Source organism: Artibeus jamaicensis, unplaced genomic scaffold (assembly GCF_021234435.1).
Source record: "Artibeus jamaicensis isolate MK-2021 breed Jamaican fruit bat unplaced genomic scaffold, CSHL_Jam_final contig_484, whole genome shotgun sequence".
In the NCBI taxonomy this organism is placed as follows: Eukaryota; Metazoa; Chordata; class Mammalia; order Chiroptera; family Phyllostomidae; genus Artibeus; species Artibeus jamaicensis.
Window position 1 is genome coordinate 7571469 of NW_026521859.1, and position 18392 is coordinate 7589860.

Here is an 18392-nt window from a genome sequence, read left to right on the forward strand (position 1 = left end):
ACATTTCAGAATAATTTTAAGTAACAATTTAATAGTGGCTTTACATATATTGCAGGAAAACTTCCCATCTCTTAGAACTACAGATAAATATAGTTCCTAAATGTTTTAAAAGTTATTGAGGTGACCCTGAGAAAATGTATTCTTTGTAGTTAGCACTTCATAAATGAGGGGAAAATGACCTATATTACAGAAAGGAAAAATCTATTTTGTTCAGGGTACACTTTATTTTATTTTATTTTTTAATTTAATTTATTTATCTTTAGAAGGGAAGAGAAGGAGAGAAATATCAATGTATGGGTGCCTCTCGTGCATCCCGTGCTGGGACCTGGACTGCTGGGACCTGGACTGCAGGGAACTAGCCTGCAGCCCAGGTATGTGCCCTGATGGGGAATCAAACCTCGATCTTTTGGTTTGCAGGCCTGTGCTCAATAAACTGAGCTACACCGGCCAGGGGTCAGGGTACACTTTTAAAAAATCTTCTATATCTCTCTGATAACCATAGGCTTTTAAAAATATAGTTTGTTTTATAACTAATATCTTTTGAAATGATTTAAAGTGGAAAAGAGTATTAATTAGTACCCCTATCCACAAACGTTATCAATCAACTTTGGGCAGTCAAGTAATGTTTTAACCAAAAGCCTTGGTTTTTTCATCCTCACATTAAGCATAATTCTCCACTGAGTGTTTTTTTCCCCATAGTAATCTGCAAAATTATTTGCAAAGAAATTTTTCTTTTTTCAAAGGAAAGAGCCATATAAGATAAAAACTTCTAAATTTCCCCAATTATTAACACAAAATGTATTTATCTTAAAATGTTTTCAAGATTTCATTTTTAAATATGGTTTATTTCTAAATTGAAATAACTTTCTCTACTGAACTCATCTATCATTGGCAGCAAAATTAAAGGAACTTTGTGATTTTTTTTTACATCTTCAAATGGCATACACAATGTTCATCCATCCATACTGATGAATAAATATTTACTTAAGTACTACAATGTATCAGAGTCTCTGCTAAGCACTAAATAAAACAGAACTTCTTCTGGTCAAGATGGTGGCATAGGCAGACATGGCTTGCCTCTTCCTACAACCACATCAAAATTACAACTAAAATACAGAAGCACCACCACTCAGAACTGTTGAATTTGAGTTGAATGGAGGTCTGACAACTACAAAATGAAAGAAACCACATCCATTCAGACTGGAATGAGGGCACAGATGTGGATCAGGCTGGTTCCTCACTCACTTGTGGTGGATAAAGTTCAGGAGGGATATCTCTGGAGTAAGGAGTCCCAGCCACACACCAGGCCCCCCAGCCAAGGTTTCCAGTGCAAGGAACCCTTGCTGGGGGTTCCTGGCCCCACACAAGCAGCAGCCAGCTTAGATTCACAGCTTGGCTTTGCCTGGGAATCTCTAAGCCCAGCACAAATACAGACCATCTCAGATTGGCAGAGTAGCAAAACACAGGTCAAGGCTAACATGACCTGAATCTTCTGGGAACCCCAGGGCCAGTGCACCCAGTGGGCAGCTACAGACCACACAGGAGCACCACCACACTGCACAGCTCATCCTCTCCAGAGGTTGGCAGTCAGTGGTCACAGCCAATCCTTGCAGATAACTGGCCTGGATAAATCCCTCTCATTTATCTGCCAATAGCAACCAAGGCTCAACTAGAAGAGGAGGGAGCACTCAGTCCACACAAATACCCAGCTTGGGTAATAGAGGAGGCTGTGCCACTGCACCACACACTACATTAGGCCATGCTACCAAGACATGGAGTCAAAGCAGTTCTACCTAATACATAGAAACAAACCCAGGGAGGCTGCCAAAATAGAGACAAAGAAACATGACCCAAATGAAAAAACAGATCAAAACTCCAAAAAAAAAGAGCTAAACGAAACAGAGATAAGCAATCTATCAGACGCAGAGTTCAAAACACTAGTTATAAAGATGTTCAAGGCACTACAACAGCATAAAAAAGATCCAGTCATAAATGAAGGATACACTAATTAAAATAAAGAACAATTTATAGGTAAACAACAGGAGAGTAGATGAAGCTGAGAATCAAAAGAGTGATTTGGAACATAAGGAAGCAAAAACAACCAATCAGAACAAGGAAAAAAAGAATCCAAATAAATGAGGATGGTATAATCAGCCTCTAGGACAACTTCAAGAGGACCAACATTTGCATCAAACTGGTGCCAGAAGGAGAAGAGAAAGAGCAAGGAACTGGAAATCTATTTTAAAAAGTAATGAGAAAAAGTTCCCTAATTTGGTGAAGGAACTACACATGCAAGCCCAGGAAGCACAGAGTAGCAAACGAGATGGTTGCAAAGAGGCCCACTGAAACACACATCATAATTAAAAGGCCAAAGTTTAAAGATAGAGAATCTTAAAAGCAGCAAGAGAAAAGAAGTTAGTTAGTAGCTACAGGGGAGTTTCCATAAGACCATCAGTTGATTTCTCAAAAGAAACTTTGCAAGCTAGAAGAGACTGGCAAGAAAAATTCACAGTGATGAAAAGAAGGGATCTATGGCCAGAATTGCTCCATTCAGCAAAGCTATCATTTAGAATTGAAGGGCAGATAAAGAGCTTCCCAGACAAGAAAAAAACGAAGAGTTCATCATCACCAAATCATTATTATAAGAAATGTCAAAGGAACTTATTTAAGAAAAAGAAGATCAGGCTCTGGCTGGTGTGACTCAGTGGACTCAGTGCCACACCAGCCTGTGAAACAAAGGGTCGCTGGTTCAGTCCCCAGTCAGGGCACATGCCTGAGCTGTGGGCCAGGTCCCCTTGTAGGGGCACGCTGGAGGCAACCACACATTAATGTTTCTTTCCTTCTCTTTCTCCCTCCCTTCTCCCTCTCTAAAAATAAATAAATGAAATCTTAAAAAAATAAAGAACATTATAAAAAAAGGAAGATCAAACTCTGAACAATAAAATGGCAATAAATACATTATCTATCAACAATTGAATCTAAAAAACCAAAACAAACTAAGTAAACAAGAAGAACAGAGACAGAATGATGGACATGGAGGACATTTTGACGGTTGCCAGATTGGGGGGGGGGCGGTTAGAGTGGGTGAAGAGGTGAGAGGATTAAGAAGTTCCCATAGTTAAAGAATAGCTATGGGAATGTAAAGTACAGTATAGGAAATGGAGTAGCCAAAGAACTTACACACATGACTCATGGACATGAACAATGGTGGGGGGATTGCTGGGGGAAAGGGGGACAGAGGGCAAAAAATCAGGACAACTGTAATAGCAAAATCAATAAAATATCATTAAAAATAAATAAAATATCAAAAAAGAAAACAATATGTCATAGTAGAGTTGTCAGTAAAAGAATGTATAATATTAAGTTTTTAAAAAATAGCAACTAGTATTTTCTTTCTTAAAATTTATTGATTTTAGAGAGGGATGAAGGAAGAGAAACATCAAGTTGTTATTCCACTTACTTACACATTCATTTTTTGGACTGCTGTATGTGCTCTGCCCAGGAATCGAACCCACAACCTTAGTGTATCAGGACAGCACTCTAACCAACTAGACTACCCAGCCAGGGCACAACTAGTATTTTCTTACCACAAACAATCCTGGATCTAGCTTTTCACATCTAAACAATGTCAAGAAAAGTTTTTTCAAAGTCAGTATTTCATAAGTAAAGCTATTAACAAGAGGATAAAGGCAATACAACAAAGGCAGGGACATATTTTACATCTTTTCTGTACTAGTACTAAGTTTTCTTCAAACATCTCCACACAACAGATCATAGAAACATATTATCATCATATTACCAATGACAAAACAGCACTCAAGTTAAATAACCTGTCCAAGACCATACAGCTAAAGAGAGGCAAAACTTAAGGCTTTTACCTTTCCACTACATCACCATGTGCCTCCTCTACAGATTATCGCACTTTAACATAGCACTCATGCAGTCTAGTCATGTTGGGTATCCTTGAAAATGCCCTACACTTGCTTAACTCCATGGGTCTTCCAAACCCCCAATTCTACCTAGAATTCCATAACCCCCAATGAAAACCATCAAAAGTTAAAAAATATAGGACTCGAGTCATTTGCTATATATATGGTTGAATCTTCTGGACTCTTTCTTATCCTCAGCAATAAAAAAATCATAATACTTAGGTCATTAAAGATACTATACTGTTGAGACACACGGCTTGGTTAAAATACTCAAAATCTTAAAAATATTATCATTATCACTATTATGAAGGGAGAATCTCATATGACTAGGAAAGTAGTATGTCAAAAACATACTTTCAACTGATTTAGTTTAAAAGTGTATTTGCGTATGTACAAGTATACAGATACACAGATAAAGCCAATATGACAAAATGTTAACAGCTTAGGTAAGAGTATACCGAGTTCAACACACAATTATTCTTTCAATTTTTCTGTAAAATTTTAAAATTTTCGAAATAAGATAGAAAGTTAGTATACCCTATCCCATTTATTTGAGAGGGTGAAGCTACAGGAGTCACTTGAGTAACTTTTCCCCCTTATGAGTGAGAGTATTTTAACATCAAAGAGCACAGCCTGAACTAATATAATATGCTCATTTTTAAAAAAGCTACAAAGATGGTATTCAGAATTTTCATTACTTTCTTCAGTGCTGACTCAAAATCAGGAGGTATACTATTTGCTACCAACTGTTTCCTGGGAATTGAACTCTGTAGACTGGCATTCTAGTTAACTCAGTTCTCATATGGCAACATCTTCTTTCTCCACAACTACTGGAGATCAACTAGTGTCAACTTGAATGCACCTTTCACATTCAAAATAATTATTAACTAGATGAAAAATCATTTCTGCAGCATGAAATTCTACTAATAAGGCATGTAAAGTTACAAGCACTGATTCCTTCCCTCACATGAACCAAGAGTAGATTCACATGACATACACTTCTCCCCCACATATAATATTCCAAAATGAATGTCATAGAGAGTTGTGATGCTCAAAGATATCAATTCTTTACTAAGTAAAAAACACCATCCCTTACCTTTGTGCGTTATTTTACAAGGGTCTCAGCAGTAATGTGACAATTATACCTGTTTTGCTCTTCTATAACTTTAGCAACTTATAACAGTCAACTTTGTCCTAGAAAAACATTATTCTGTGCTAGCTCTAGAAAATACCTGTTTATTTGATGAAGAAGTTATCACACTTAACTAAGTTTCAATGGCTTCATGACCAGACTTCATAAAAAAAGCAAACTCTTTTTTGGCTCTGGAGACTTAAAAAAAAAAAAAAAAGCTAACAAGTATAATTTCCAGATATTTAACATCATATTATCTATTTGAACTTGTCCTTTTTAGTTGTTTATATAAAACTGAATACATGCAGACTCACTTGTCTTGGCAAGTGAGATTTAAACTGAATATTCAATCTGCACCGTTTATCACTATCAAACCATTTACGATAGTTTTAAAGTTTTTAAGAATACATTTTACTAATAGTATTGGTTAGTAGTATCCACTAATATTTAACAATGCAACAAACCACTTTCGAAAACTAGTCCATTTTGTGAATTAAGAATATGACGCAAACAAAAAAAAATGCAGATTAAAAAAGAAAACACATAAGCTTGCTTTTCCTGGAAAAGCAATTTGAAAGCAAAAACAACCTGCATCCTGTTTTAAATGTTAGCACCAAATGACCAATTTAGTTCTTGTGGCACAGGCACTTAAAAGCAAGTTATGAAAGAGCCTTAGGAAAAAAACCTAAGCCTCCTGGCAACAACTACATAATGTTTATTCTTTCTTACAAAAAAAAAAAAGAATTATGACCCATGTTCTTGAGGAAGGTAAAAATTTGATGTGCCCTTTCCTATTAGGAGACAAGATAAATATTCACAACTTTAAAACTCTTTGTCTAGCTTTAAGAAGAAACTTATCTCTTTATAGTTCAGTAAAGCTAAAGAAAGTGTTAAATAGATTTTACAATAGGCAGAGGTCATAAATAGCCCTTCTCTGGGCCTGTAAATTTTCCCTATGCAAAAAATTCTACATAGAGCTTTACCTGCAGGATATGGACATAGTCTGTTATCTCTTCCCCAATCTCCCAACAAACAGAACTCCAGAGTCCAGAACAATTAGATCTACTGATTCACCTTCAGCCAGTGGACTGAAAATAGTATGGGTAATATGTAAATATTGTTTGTACCTTGTATTTACTGGGAAACAAAGAACATAGAGAACATTGATCTCTCTAACTGATCTATCTCAATGTCATGAAATTTTTTAATGAAAATCTCGTTTTATTTTATGAAAGTAAACAAAGGGTGATAAAACCTAGGAAGTACAGGTTTCCCCAAACTTCACAGAGAACAGTATAGAAAGTAACAGGTTGAGATATAAGGAGACTATAAAATTCATATTTTTCTTACATTTGTGAAACATATATAAACAAAATATCTTTTCTGTAGACTACTTGGTACTGCAAGGGATTTAAAGACTACAATATGAAAGGCACTAATCTAAGATAAATGTGGATGAATACTCACTTACTACGTATTAAGTTAAATTGAACATAGCAATCAGTATTCAGTCTCTCAAGGGCCTTCAGGTTTTACTATGTTAAAATGTTGTCTACTTCCATAAATGCTTCAGTTCTTTGTGCATGTTTAATACTGTTTTTGTAACAGTCTTTTCCAAGATGTCAAGCTCTTTGAGAACAGCAATTATTACCTTTTTTTTTTTACCAATTTCTCAGCAGCAACAAAATAAACCTCAAGAGTTTAAATGATCTAAGGTAATAAGATGGACTCCAACTCTGTCTGATATCAAATGTGCTCACTCTCTAGGCTAAACTGTTCTCCTAACATATTTATAGAGTATCGAATACTTAAAATGCACTCATTGGGCCAATCACCTTGGAAAACTGAATCTTTGTGTTCAGGTGTCTAACTACTAAAGAAATATACTATCAGCGCTGGCTGGTGTGGCTCAGTGGATTGAATGCTGGCCTATGAGCCAAAATACTGCCAGTTCGATTCCCAGACAGGACACATGCCTGGGTTGTGGGCCAGGTCTGCAGGTGGAGGCATGTAGACGAGAGACCACCACACATTGATGTTTCTCTCCTTCTCTTTCTCCCTGCGTTCTCCTCTCTCTAAAAATGAATGAATGAATAAATAAATCTTTAAAAATATATACTATCAAAATTCTTTTGTCTATCTATGAAAGAATAAGCAGAGATGTAAGCATCTCATTAAATAAATGGTATTAAAATACAATAAGGCAAAGTGTTAACTAGTCTACAGAGAATGTAAACCTATTAAGAAAACAAAGCCTCATATTCTAATGTATCATCCCCACATCCCCACATAGTTGTCAGCAATTCAAGTTATCATATGAAGAATGACTCCATGAGCCAGTAACTCATAAAGTGGAAAGTTTCAGCTGCAGAAGGTTGAGCTAATTTTTCTTAACATAATTTATGAACAGCTACAAGATGTATTTTTTATTCTGACTTAATTTAATAGTAAAAATATTATTTACATACTCTTTTTAATGTTTTTAATTTGTGGATGTGGCTGAATTCCTCCAGCTGGAAGTCCATAGGTACTTATTCGTTGTACAAGACTTGCTACATTCCCATGCCTTTCCCGTCTGATGGGCAAATCGTCATCCTTGTATTCTGTCTCTCTCTTAATTTCCTATAAAGGAAGAAATCAGTAAACAGGCAATTTTATATTTAAATTAAATTTTCAAATGTAAAATACCAAAACACAGGTATAGTTATTATTATATAAAACACCAATATCAACAGTTTTCAACATTTTCCTCTGTCCCCACAAATTTGAAGAATGCAACACACTTTGGTAACAGTGACTCATTATGAGTTTAAGTCTTATCTAAATTGGAGATCTAGGTACAGAACAGGAGGCTGAGAGACCACCTCCACCCCAGTATACACATTCAACCTGAAGTACATAAACGAACAATGACAAGCAGTAATTCTAAGTCAGAGGTAGACATACTTTTTTGATAAAGGGTCAAATAGTAAAATATTTTAGGATCTGTAGGCCATAGAACCTATGTTGAAACAATGGACTCTGCCATTTGTGGTATAGAAACAACTACATACTTAATGAATAAACATAACTATGTACCAACAAAATTTTATTTTTGGACACTAAAATTACAATTTGTTATAATTTCACGTGTCACTAAATATTGTTGTTCTTTTGGTTTTCTTCCAACCAGTTATAAAATTCTTAGCTAGCATTCTCAGCTCACCGACATTATAAAAATAGGCAGTGTTCAGATTTGGTCAGTGGAGCCACAGTTTAATGAACCCTGTTCTAAGTTAGAGTCTAACAAGATATGCAAACCTTCATGAAAAAAAGTATGAAATTTTATTGGAAGACATAAAATAAGACAAAAGGAAAGTTATGCTGTGTTCAGTTTAAAAAGCCAGTATCACAAAGATATCAATTCTCCCTTAAACTGATACAATGATTTAATGCAATTCTAAAAATATCTCACAGATTTGAGAGAGCAATTTAATAAACAGGTTCTAAATATGTATTAAAAAACAAGGCCAAGAATAGCCAGAATACTCCAGGGAAAAGAAAGTGAGGGGACTTTTTCTTTTTGACTAAAATATAAAGAAAAACAATGTGACACTATAAATTATACAGTGGAATACTGGTACAAAAACAGACATACTGATAAATGAAACAAAATAAAAACTCCATAAACAAAAAAATTTGTTTTCTAATACACGAAAAGAAAAAATTGCATGGTGCTTGCTTGCAAAACTACTAACTACATTTAGGGTGCACAGAATAGAACTGGATTCCTACCTCACATATTTATATTGATATTAATAATTTCTGTTCACTAAAATCAATAATTAAAAAAGTGAATAACTAACCAGAAGACATTTGTCACATACAAAGTTAACAAAGAATTTCTATCTCCAGGCATTTGAGTCTAGTACAATGTTAAGCAGTTGTTACTCTGCAACTGGTAGGACTTCAGATAAATGACTCATTGATAGTATAGAAAAGGGTCTGATGCTTGTTCTTTTTTAAATAAACAATATATATTATTTTTCAATCAGAATAAAAGTTTTTCATTTGGGGAAACTACTACATTGGTGGAGAAATGTGAAAAATTATTAAAGTACAAATCATAGAAGAGAAAATACTTTGCAATATAGATAATTTGCTTCGTTTTTATGGATGATGCACTTAAGGAAAATCAATTAGCTATTAAAACATAATGCATCATCATTTGAAAACCTAGTTTCAGACTACACTAAGTATTTTTCAAACTAAAACAAACATAAACGGTATATAAAGACTGGTAAAAATTCAGCATGCTGAAGAGTATTCATTTTGGATTCTCCTGGTTCTTGAGTGGCCTATATTTTTTTTAAAAAGTGGTATCTCTGAGAGTTATTGTTGCTTTAAAGTACAAAAGACCAAGAACTTAGAGTTTGATATTCAAATCTTGTTCTTCTAGGAAAGTAACTCTAATTTAACCCCATGTTAAAAGTAAAGGTTCAGGAGACAGGTCACTTAAGTACAAATCTTGGCAAGACCCTGTTCATTAGCTATGTAACTTATGTTACTTTGGTTATATATGTTATCATTTTATTTTAAAAAATATTTATTTTTAGAAAGAGGGGAAGGAAGGGAGAAAGAGAGAGAGAGACATCATTGTGCGAGGGAAACACCAATCTGTCGTCTCTTGCACATCACTAACCAGGGACCTGACCCACATGCCTGCGTTAGGAACTAACTACGAACTGAACTGGTGCCCTGACTAGGAACGGAACTGGTGACCTTGCAGTTTGCAGAATGATCCCCCAAACCACACCAGTCAAAGTTATTTATATAATCTTTTAGTAAAAACTAACTATGTGAGCCCTGACCAGGTGGCTCAGTTGGTTGGAATCTCATCTTCTAAACCAAAAGGTTGTGGGTTTGATCCCCCAGTCAGGGCCGCCCCCTCCCTTCCTTCCTTCTCCCTCAAAAAAATCAACAAATAAAAATGTAAAATATAAAACAAAATTAAGAAATATATTTAATTATTCGTAATTTTACATTCAGGATTTCCCCAAAAGTGTTATACAGAACTAGAACCTCAAACTTATAGAGGCGTAAATTATAAGATATGGAAAAGTAACATTTTTAAAGAATAAGGAAAGTAAGATTAAATGTTTATTTGGTACCTATATGATGTTTCAGCTTTACTGCATCAACATCAGACTCACATTTAAAATATCAGGTTTCCTTTCCAACCTAACAAAATGGTTAAACCCAATTCTCAGAGTTTTTGTTTTATAGAATATTAGTGATATTATATAAGAAATGATACAGCAGAAACTATAAGTCATCAGATTTTCCATCTTATTATAATAAAATTAAACTGGATATTCTCTCACAAACACACAATAACTTGAGTGCAAAGTAAAATGACCAACGGTGAAAAATCTCCTTAATATAAAATCAATGTGTACCTTTTGAGCACTAACCTTTCAGAATCATCAAGAAGCATAGCAAAGATATAATAGGAGGACTATTTTGAAAGTTTCTAAACAACTTCTTTCCTCTCCCAAACAAGCTATTCTCCATGGAACTGCTGTCTCTTTAATTTGGACAAAGAGTCTTCATATTTCAACTGTTCCTCCCTCATTTGTAAAAGGGAAAAGTAGAAAAAGTTGGGGAGAGTTATGTACATTCATTGGCATCCTATTCCTTTCTTCTTCCTATTACAAGAATGCTAATAAGAGCCAAGTAGAGTGGAAAAAATACTAAATAAAGCACTCTTCTCTTAGTCAAATTCCTTCAGCCATACCACACTGAAATGAACTGAAAATACCCCAATAATTTATAATGGCCCCATTTTTCACACTAGCTTATTAATTTTTTAATGCTATTTGTGCTTTCAGTCCTAAAATGAAGGTATTTTAGGATACGCATGGCAGAAGATGAGGGCTAGTCTACGACACAAAAAACACCAGGTCTACATGGAAATCCTTCTCTCAAAGCTGCTAGACTCCTTGAAACCACAGATGACAATGACAAGCAGACAATGAGTATGAACTAATAAAAACCAAAACCAAGAGGTATCCCAGAAGCCCAGCTTCTGGCAATCAAGATTTTCTGGTTTAAATTATTACAACTTGAGGAGGACTTCTGGATAAGATGGAGGCATAGGTAGACACGGTTCACCTCATTGCACCCATAAGAAGGATCACAACTAATCTCAAAACAAAATATAACCAGAACTGTCAGAAAATCAAACTGTATGGAAGTATGACAACCAAAGATTTTATTAACAAGAAATATTCATCCAGATAGGAGGGTCAGAGACAGGGAGGAGAGGACACAATGTGGTGGCAGCAGCAAGGCAGTGGTTGCAGGTGGAATAGGCAATCCCACATTCAGCTGTGGTGTGGTTAAAAACCAGAAGGGACACCTGGGGAGTGAGCTATCCCAGCCCCAGGCTAGACTGTGCAGCACAGGGTTCTAGCGCTAGAAGAAAAAGCCTCATAATTTCTGGCTGTAAAAACCAGTGGAGGTTGGCATGGCAGAAGAAACTGCAGATCTCTCAGTAGGATCAGTTTAAAGGACCTACACAGATCTAGAATGTACCCAAACCCACACACTCTGGGATACAACACCAGTGCAGCAGCAGCTAGAAGGGCACCAGTCCTAGGGAAGTGGGGGAAGTGACTAGAAACAAGTGAGAGTCAAGAAAGCAACATTGCTGCCTCTCAGACCCCTCCTCCTCATATACTGCCACAAAGTGGTGAAGTGGGTTGCCTCACTCTGGTGAATACAGGGCTCTGACCTTTACAACGTCAAAAGGTGCATCAAAATGGAGCCAAAGCAGCTCTACCAATACACAGACACAAACACAGGGAGGCTGTCAAAGTGAGGAGACAAAGAAATATGGTCCAAATGAAAAGACAGATCAAAACTGCAGAGAAAGAACTAATAAGCAAAACTGAGATAACCAACCCATCATGCATAGTTCAAAACACTGATGATAAGCATCCTTGGAGATTTCATCAAGTAGGGCAAAAACATAAGGGAAGAAATGAAAGCTACACTAAGTGATATCAAAAAAATAAAGAGAGAATAAGAAGACTCTAGGATATTCCCAAATGTGCCAACATCCGAATCACAGGGATGCCAAAAGAAGAGGGAGAGCAAGAAACTGAAAACTTATTTGAAAAAAAATAATGAAAGAAAACTTTAATTTGGTGAAGGAAATAGACATGCAAGTCTAGAGTCCCAAACATGTTGGATACAAAGAGGACCACACCAAGACACATCCTAATTAAAACGTCAAGGTTAAAGATAAAGAGAGAATCTTAAAAACAGCAAGGGAAAAGCAGAGAATAACCTACAAAGGAGTTACCATAGGACGATCAGGCCTTGATTTCTAAAAAGAAGCTTTGCAGGCAAAATGGAACTGGCAAGAAGTATTCAAAGTATTAAAAAGCAAGGGCCTACAACCTAGATTACTCTATCCAACACAACTATGATTTAGAATGGAAGGGCAGATAAAGTTCTTTCCAGCTAAGTAAAGCTAAAGGAGTTTATCATCACTAAGCCTTTATTATAGGAAATGTGAAAGGGACTTATTTAAGAAAAAAGATCAAAACTATGAACAGCAAAATGACAACAAACACACAACTACCAATAATTGAATCTTTTTAGTTGTAACAAGAGAAAACCAGACTTAGCAAACAACTAGAACAGGAATAGAATCACAGAAATGCAGATCACATGGAGGGTTATCAATGGGGAAGAGAGAGGGGGTAATGGTGGAAAAGGTTCAGGAATTAAGAAGCACAATTGGTAGGTACAAAACAGGGGGGCCCTGGCTGGCATAGCTCAGTGGATTGAGCACAGGCCTGTGAACCAAAGAATCGTGGTTCCATTCCCAGTAAGGGTACATGCCTGGGTTGCAGGCCAGTTTCCAGCAGGGGATGCATGAGAAGCAACCATACATTGGTATTTCTTTCCCCCTCTCCTTCCTTTCCCCTCTAAAGATAAATAAAATGTTTTAAAAATAAACAAAAAATAAACAGGGGTTGTTAATAATACAGGGGGTGTTGGTAATAATAGTGTAGTAAATGAAGAAGCCAAAGAACTTGTATACATGACCCATGGACATGAACTAAGGGTGTGGGGAGGTGCGTATTGCTGGAGGGAACGTGGGTACCAGGCAGAGGGGGGAAAAAGTAGGACAACTGTAATAGCATAATCAATAAAATATACTTAAAAAAATGAAAAAGCTGTGCCTGATGTGGGTTAGTGGACTGAGTGCTGGTCTGAGAACCAAAAATTCGTGGGTCCGATTCCCAGTCAAGGCACATGCCTGGGTTGTGAGCCAGGTCCCCCAGCTGTGTGACAGGCAACTGACTGATGTTTCTCTCACACATCAATGTTTCTCTCCCTTTCTTTCTCCCTCCCTTCCCCCTCTCTTAAAATAAATAAAATCTTTTAAAAAATTATTACAACCTGAAATACTTTAGCAGAAACTAAATATATTAACTCCTTAGGGGAAAATTAGGTTTTAACTTTTCAGGTAAGTCCCAGGTAAACACTAACATAATTTATATACTATTGTCTTGACTTTAAATTTATGGTGTGAAAAATAGGATAAAAAGGGGAATGACGGTACATATAATTCAGTTTAAAATTTTTTTTATGGAAAACAATCTATAAAGTATCTACCAAATTCCTAAAAGTGAAATGAGGTTGAGGGGGTGTAAAGAAATGTACTTTTCACAATGGATACTTTCATACTGCTTGAATTTTGTTTCAACATGTATTACTTCAGTGACTTTTAATACAAAATGTGGTATGCCTACAAATAATAGCGCTATTAGTCAAATTGTTCTAGGGCATTTAGAGAGATCTTAGTTCTGTTAGCACATATTACTAAATCTAAATCCTTACATATCTCTTCTGGCATTATCTGTATTATAAACTATTTCTCTAATTCAGTGAATACACTCTACATAGGATTTATAATATTATCAAAAGTAACCAAAGTCACAAAAGAATTGCTCTTTTATGTTTTACAGTATATAAATGTTCTACATACTGTTAATGTTTTACAGTAATAGAAAATGCACCACGACATATCATAAATAACTATATATAACCTTTAAATTATGTCTATTTTTATTTTAATTCCCAATAAGCAAATAAAAGTTGTTTTCCATTTAGTATTCTGATACCTGCAGTTATTTTCTCCTCTACTGTGTTTCCAATTAATGAAAGTAAATCAAATACCAAATGTTCTTCTCCTGATTTAAAGCTAGCTTCCTGAACTGTTCTATTTAAGCTATGAATACTTCTCCTAATACTTGAAAACCGAAGTTTATCTAAACAAATTAATAGTTTCCATAAAGCGAGGGATTTAAAAAAAATAAAGGTCACACTCTGCCTGATGTGGCTTAGTGGACTGCATGCTGGCCTGCAAGTCAAAATATTGCTGGTTTGGTTCTCAGTCTAGGGCACACGCCTAGGTTGCAGGCTGGGTCTCCAGTGGCTGGGGAGTGGTACACATGAGAGACAACCATACATTGATGTTTCTCTCCCTCTCTTGTCCCTCTCTTCCTTTCTCTAAAAGTAAATAAATAAAATCTTTTAAAAAACAATAAAGGTCCCATAAAATCAAATCTTATTTTCTTAAATCAAATAATTCTTATCGAAACAGTGGAATGCCAAAAGACGTAAAAATGAAATCAATGTTCTTCTAGAAAAAGAATGTTGTAATTAAAAAAAAAAAAATCACCTAGTCCCTTTCCCAAGTAGCTGTGTACATCAGATCATCTTATTCCCTGTATTGCTACTTAATATTAAGATAAATTGTCAAACTGCCTATTAAAGAAAAAGATTCGATAATTAAATCTTTTTTCTAAATGTAAAAAAAAAAATGCTAGAAATTTAGGTCAAAGTAAAGAAAAAAAATCCAAATAATTTTATTCACTTTTCAGCTTCCTGTAGTATGGGTGAATAACGTTTGTTTCCTTATTGCTTATATATCGAGACATATAAAACATTTTATCAAGTTCTGAAGACTCTTCAAAAGAGAGAAATTTTCATTTAAATTTTTTAAACATAATTCACTTACCAACACCTCAGACATCTTCTGTGAACATATCCACTTCTTTTTTAAAGCAGTAGAGTAAAACTGCCGTAACAGTAACAGATCTTACAAAAACTTGTAGCACTACCAAGATCATTAAAAAGCCTCCAAGAAAGTTGTTTTGAAGCTGGCAGATTAGCAGCCCCTATCAGAAACTACTGTCCTCCTAATACTCTTCAAATACAGCTAACATTTATGTTAACTTCTTTTGACAGAAAGATATCCCTCTGCTTTCCCCATAACCTCCTGTGCTTCAATACTTGTAAAACTATTAAATGTGCTTTCTACATTGGTGCCCCTCCCATTCCCCTCCCAACTTCCTGACTCACTCAGGTGATCAGACTATGCACTCTCCCATATAAGAAACTCATCAGTGAGCAGAGTTCACTAAAGTTTATCAAATGCCTATAACTAGTTAACTGCACTGTTAGCTACTTTCACATGTTATCTTAATCTGCAGAGGCAAGTCATAAAAGAAAACAAAGGTATCAAGTACACCTACTACCTTTTTGCTGAATGCTAATCTATGTACAATATTTTTGTGTTAAAGGTAATCAATATTACATTTTTCTGAGCACTTTATAACAGCTTAAGAAAAAACAACTATTCCCACACCAATTCTAAAAGGAGAAACTCTTCTAGACTGAATTTTTTAGACTGTTAAGGGTGTGCACTATAATCTCTATTTAAGGCATCACCATTTAAAGTTTACTCTTACAGAAAGACAGATGTACTTTTCCCAATCCCTCCCACTAAGTACAGTTAAAAACTCGGGACATTACATGTTAAAAAAAAAGGTAACAGTACTGTGAAAAATGGAGGAAAGAAGGTAGCACAAGCTGAAGAGACCAGGTTTCTCCAAACCTGGTGAGTTCACTGGGTTTTCTTTTGCCTCATATATTCCAGACTGAGTACTGGAGAGGCCAGCAACCTAGACAGAAATGCCAATGGTCAGAAAAGGAAAAAAGCTTCAAGAAAAGCCTACTCTGTTTAGCCAAAGGACAAAGAAAAGGGTACCCTAACAAGACAGAAAGCTCCTAGACAATAACCACTCTACTGCAGTCACAGGAAACAAACAAACAAACAACAACAACAACAAAAAACTATAGTCTCAACCCCACTCATGCCAGCAAAGGCCAGGTACAAGGCCTAGATTTATACCTGGGCTGTAACAAGGCACCCCAACTACCACCACTACCCCAGATCCCCAGCCAGGGTGCTGTCAGATGAAGCCAAATGGACAGCCAGGACTCTCCTCCCAACCAGGCAGGAACTAGCCCCCTCCCTCTACTGGGAGTGCAGGCCACAAGGCAACACAGACACACCTGCTCGTGCAGCAAGGAGGTAACAATGGAGGCCCACCCCAAATAACAAGAAACTCCTCCGTCTCCAAGTGTCAAAGGAGACCAAGTGGGGTACTAAACTTGGAGGTAATTCATTTTTCTTTTTTGAGCACAGATTCCCTCTTTAGTTTAAATCAAGTTTAGATTTCGATCCAAGGTCTTCAACCAATATTCTGATTTTTAAAAATAAATTTTTACCACCAGTGCTTTTATCATAACTTCAACAAAAATCCTCAGCTTTTAATAATGAGTACTCATAGATGTCTGCTTTCTCATCTTTTCTTAGTATAATAACTGAAGCAACTGTCCAAAGGCATTTTATTTTAGCCCCCTCATTTTCAAAGAACTACTTTTTCTACTCCAAAGGACTCAATAACAACAAAAAAAGATCATTTCCACCAGATTATTTTTCTATAAATAAGACTATTCACAGAAAAAACCTATCACAATCAGTGTTACCCTAAGCGACCAGAGCTTACACAAACCCTAACACACTAAAAGCTCTTTTATTGTCTAGTTTCTCACCCAGTCAGCCTACTTTTCAATAAACTTGATCTGTTCAACCACTTCTACCACCACCAAGACAGGATTATTTCCCTAGGGAAAGAGGCTACTCAGGCTAACTGCTTCTCCCATATTTTCTCATTTTAATAACTTTCTGCTTTATTTTTGTTCTTCCTTAAAACTATTTTTTAAAGGACATTTAGAAATGTTCTACCTTATTTACCTGTTTTTATTGTTAACATCTGACTTAACAGTATCTGGCATATTATAGGCACTAAAAAAAAACCCTAAGTATTTGTTGACTAAATTAACAATTTTGCTGATTTTCTTTTCCCATTTCTTGAGCAAGAAAATAATAGAATGAAATAATAAACTCCATCATATATCTACATGCAAGACATATACACACAATGATCAAATTCCTAACAACAATCCAAACACGTGGGATCTTCCACTTTTACGTAGGAAGAAAAGCATGCTCTAAAGTGACGCATCTTTAGGAAAAATACATAGTAGGTATGCATATGGGTATGGGGCAGACGGAGTAAGAGTCAAATAGAGGTTTATACATCCTGACTCCAAAAGCCATGTTCCTTTCACAGGGCTATGCTACTTTCTTGAAGTATCTCTAGTACAGTAGTTGTTAACCACAACCATCACATTGAGCTTATCTTTCTCTGCACTCTTCTGTGAGTTACTGGCCAAATAACTTCAGAGATGTTGTCCCAGAACACCCAATTTAAACTATCAGTGCCATTTTCCTTCCCACCACCACCACTCACTTTTTTCTTCCAAAGCACACTCATGGCTATCAAAAATTATGGTCATCTATTTCATTTATTTATTCACTGTTTTCTCCTCACCATTAGAATATAAACTCATGAAGAGGGAACTTACCTGTTACTCTCCACTGTATCCCTAGCACCTACAAAAAGTTCTAGAATGTTGAAACCTCAGTATATATTCAAACAAATGAATGGCAAACCAAAATGAATAAAACAATTGAGAGGCACCGTAAAGAGGGGATATGCCACCATTTTGCTACTGACCTTACTAAAGAATAGCTCAATAGAAGGCACCAGCAGAGTTTAGTTTATCAGAGATACAGAAGAAACCCATTATCCACATAAAATTGAAAACTCTGCTATAATTGCTGCAAGACAATAAATGTGTTTGATGAAAACTATGTGCTTCAAAGAGAGCTTACTGAGAAGTATCCCTTAGTGATGCTAAAGTCGTTGTTAATCTTATTTGCAATGGATAAAAACACTCATTTTATTTATATTTTTCAGACTATAAGATGCACTTCCCCCCCACATTTGGGAGGAAAGGGGGTGCATCTTATAGTCTGAATATAGCTTACCTGGCTCGTGGGGAAGAGGGGAAGC

The 18392-nt window shown here is 35.9% G+C and overlaps 1 protein-coding gene across 1 annotated transcript in view; it reads right to left on the minus strand.

Annotated features, from left to right (window-relative positions):
• CD2AP (CD2 associated protein) overlaps positions 1-18392 on the minus strand; it is a 139784-nt gene that overhangs the window by 76615 nt on the left and 44777 nt on the right. Inside the window, exon 3 of the mRNA XM_053668282.1 lies at positions 7530-7683. Within this exon, the coding sequence (XP_053524257.1) occupies positions 7530-7683 (154 nt within the window). The remainder of the gene's footprint in view (positions 1-7529; positions 7684-18392) is intronic.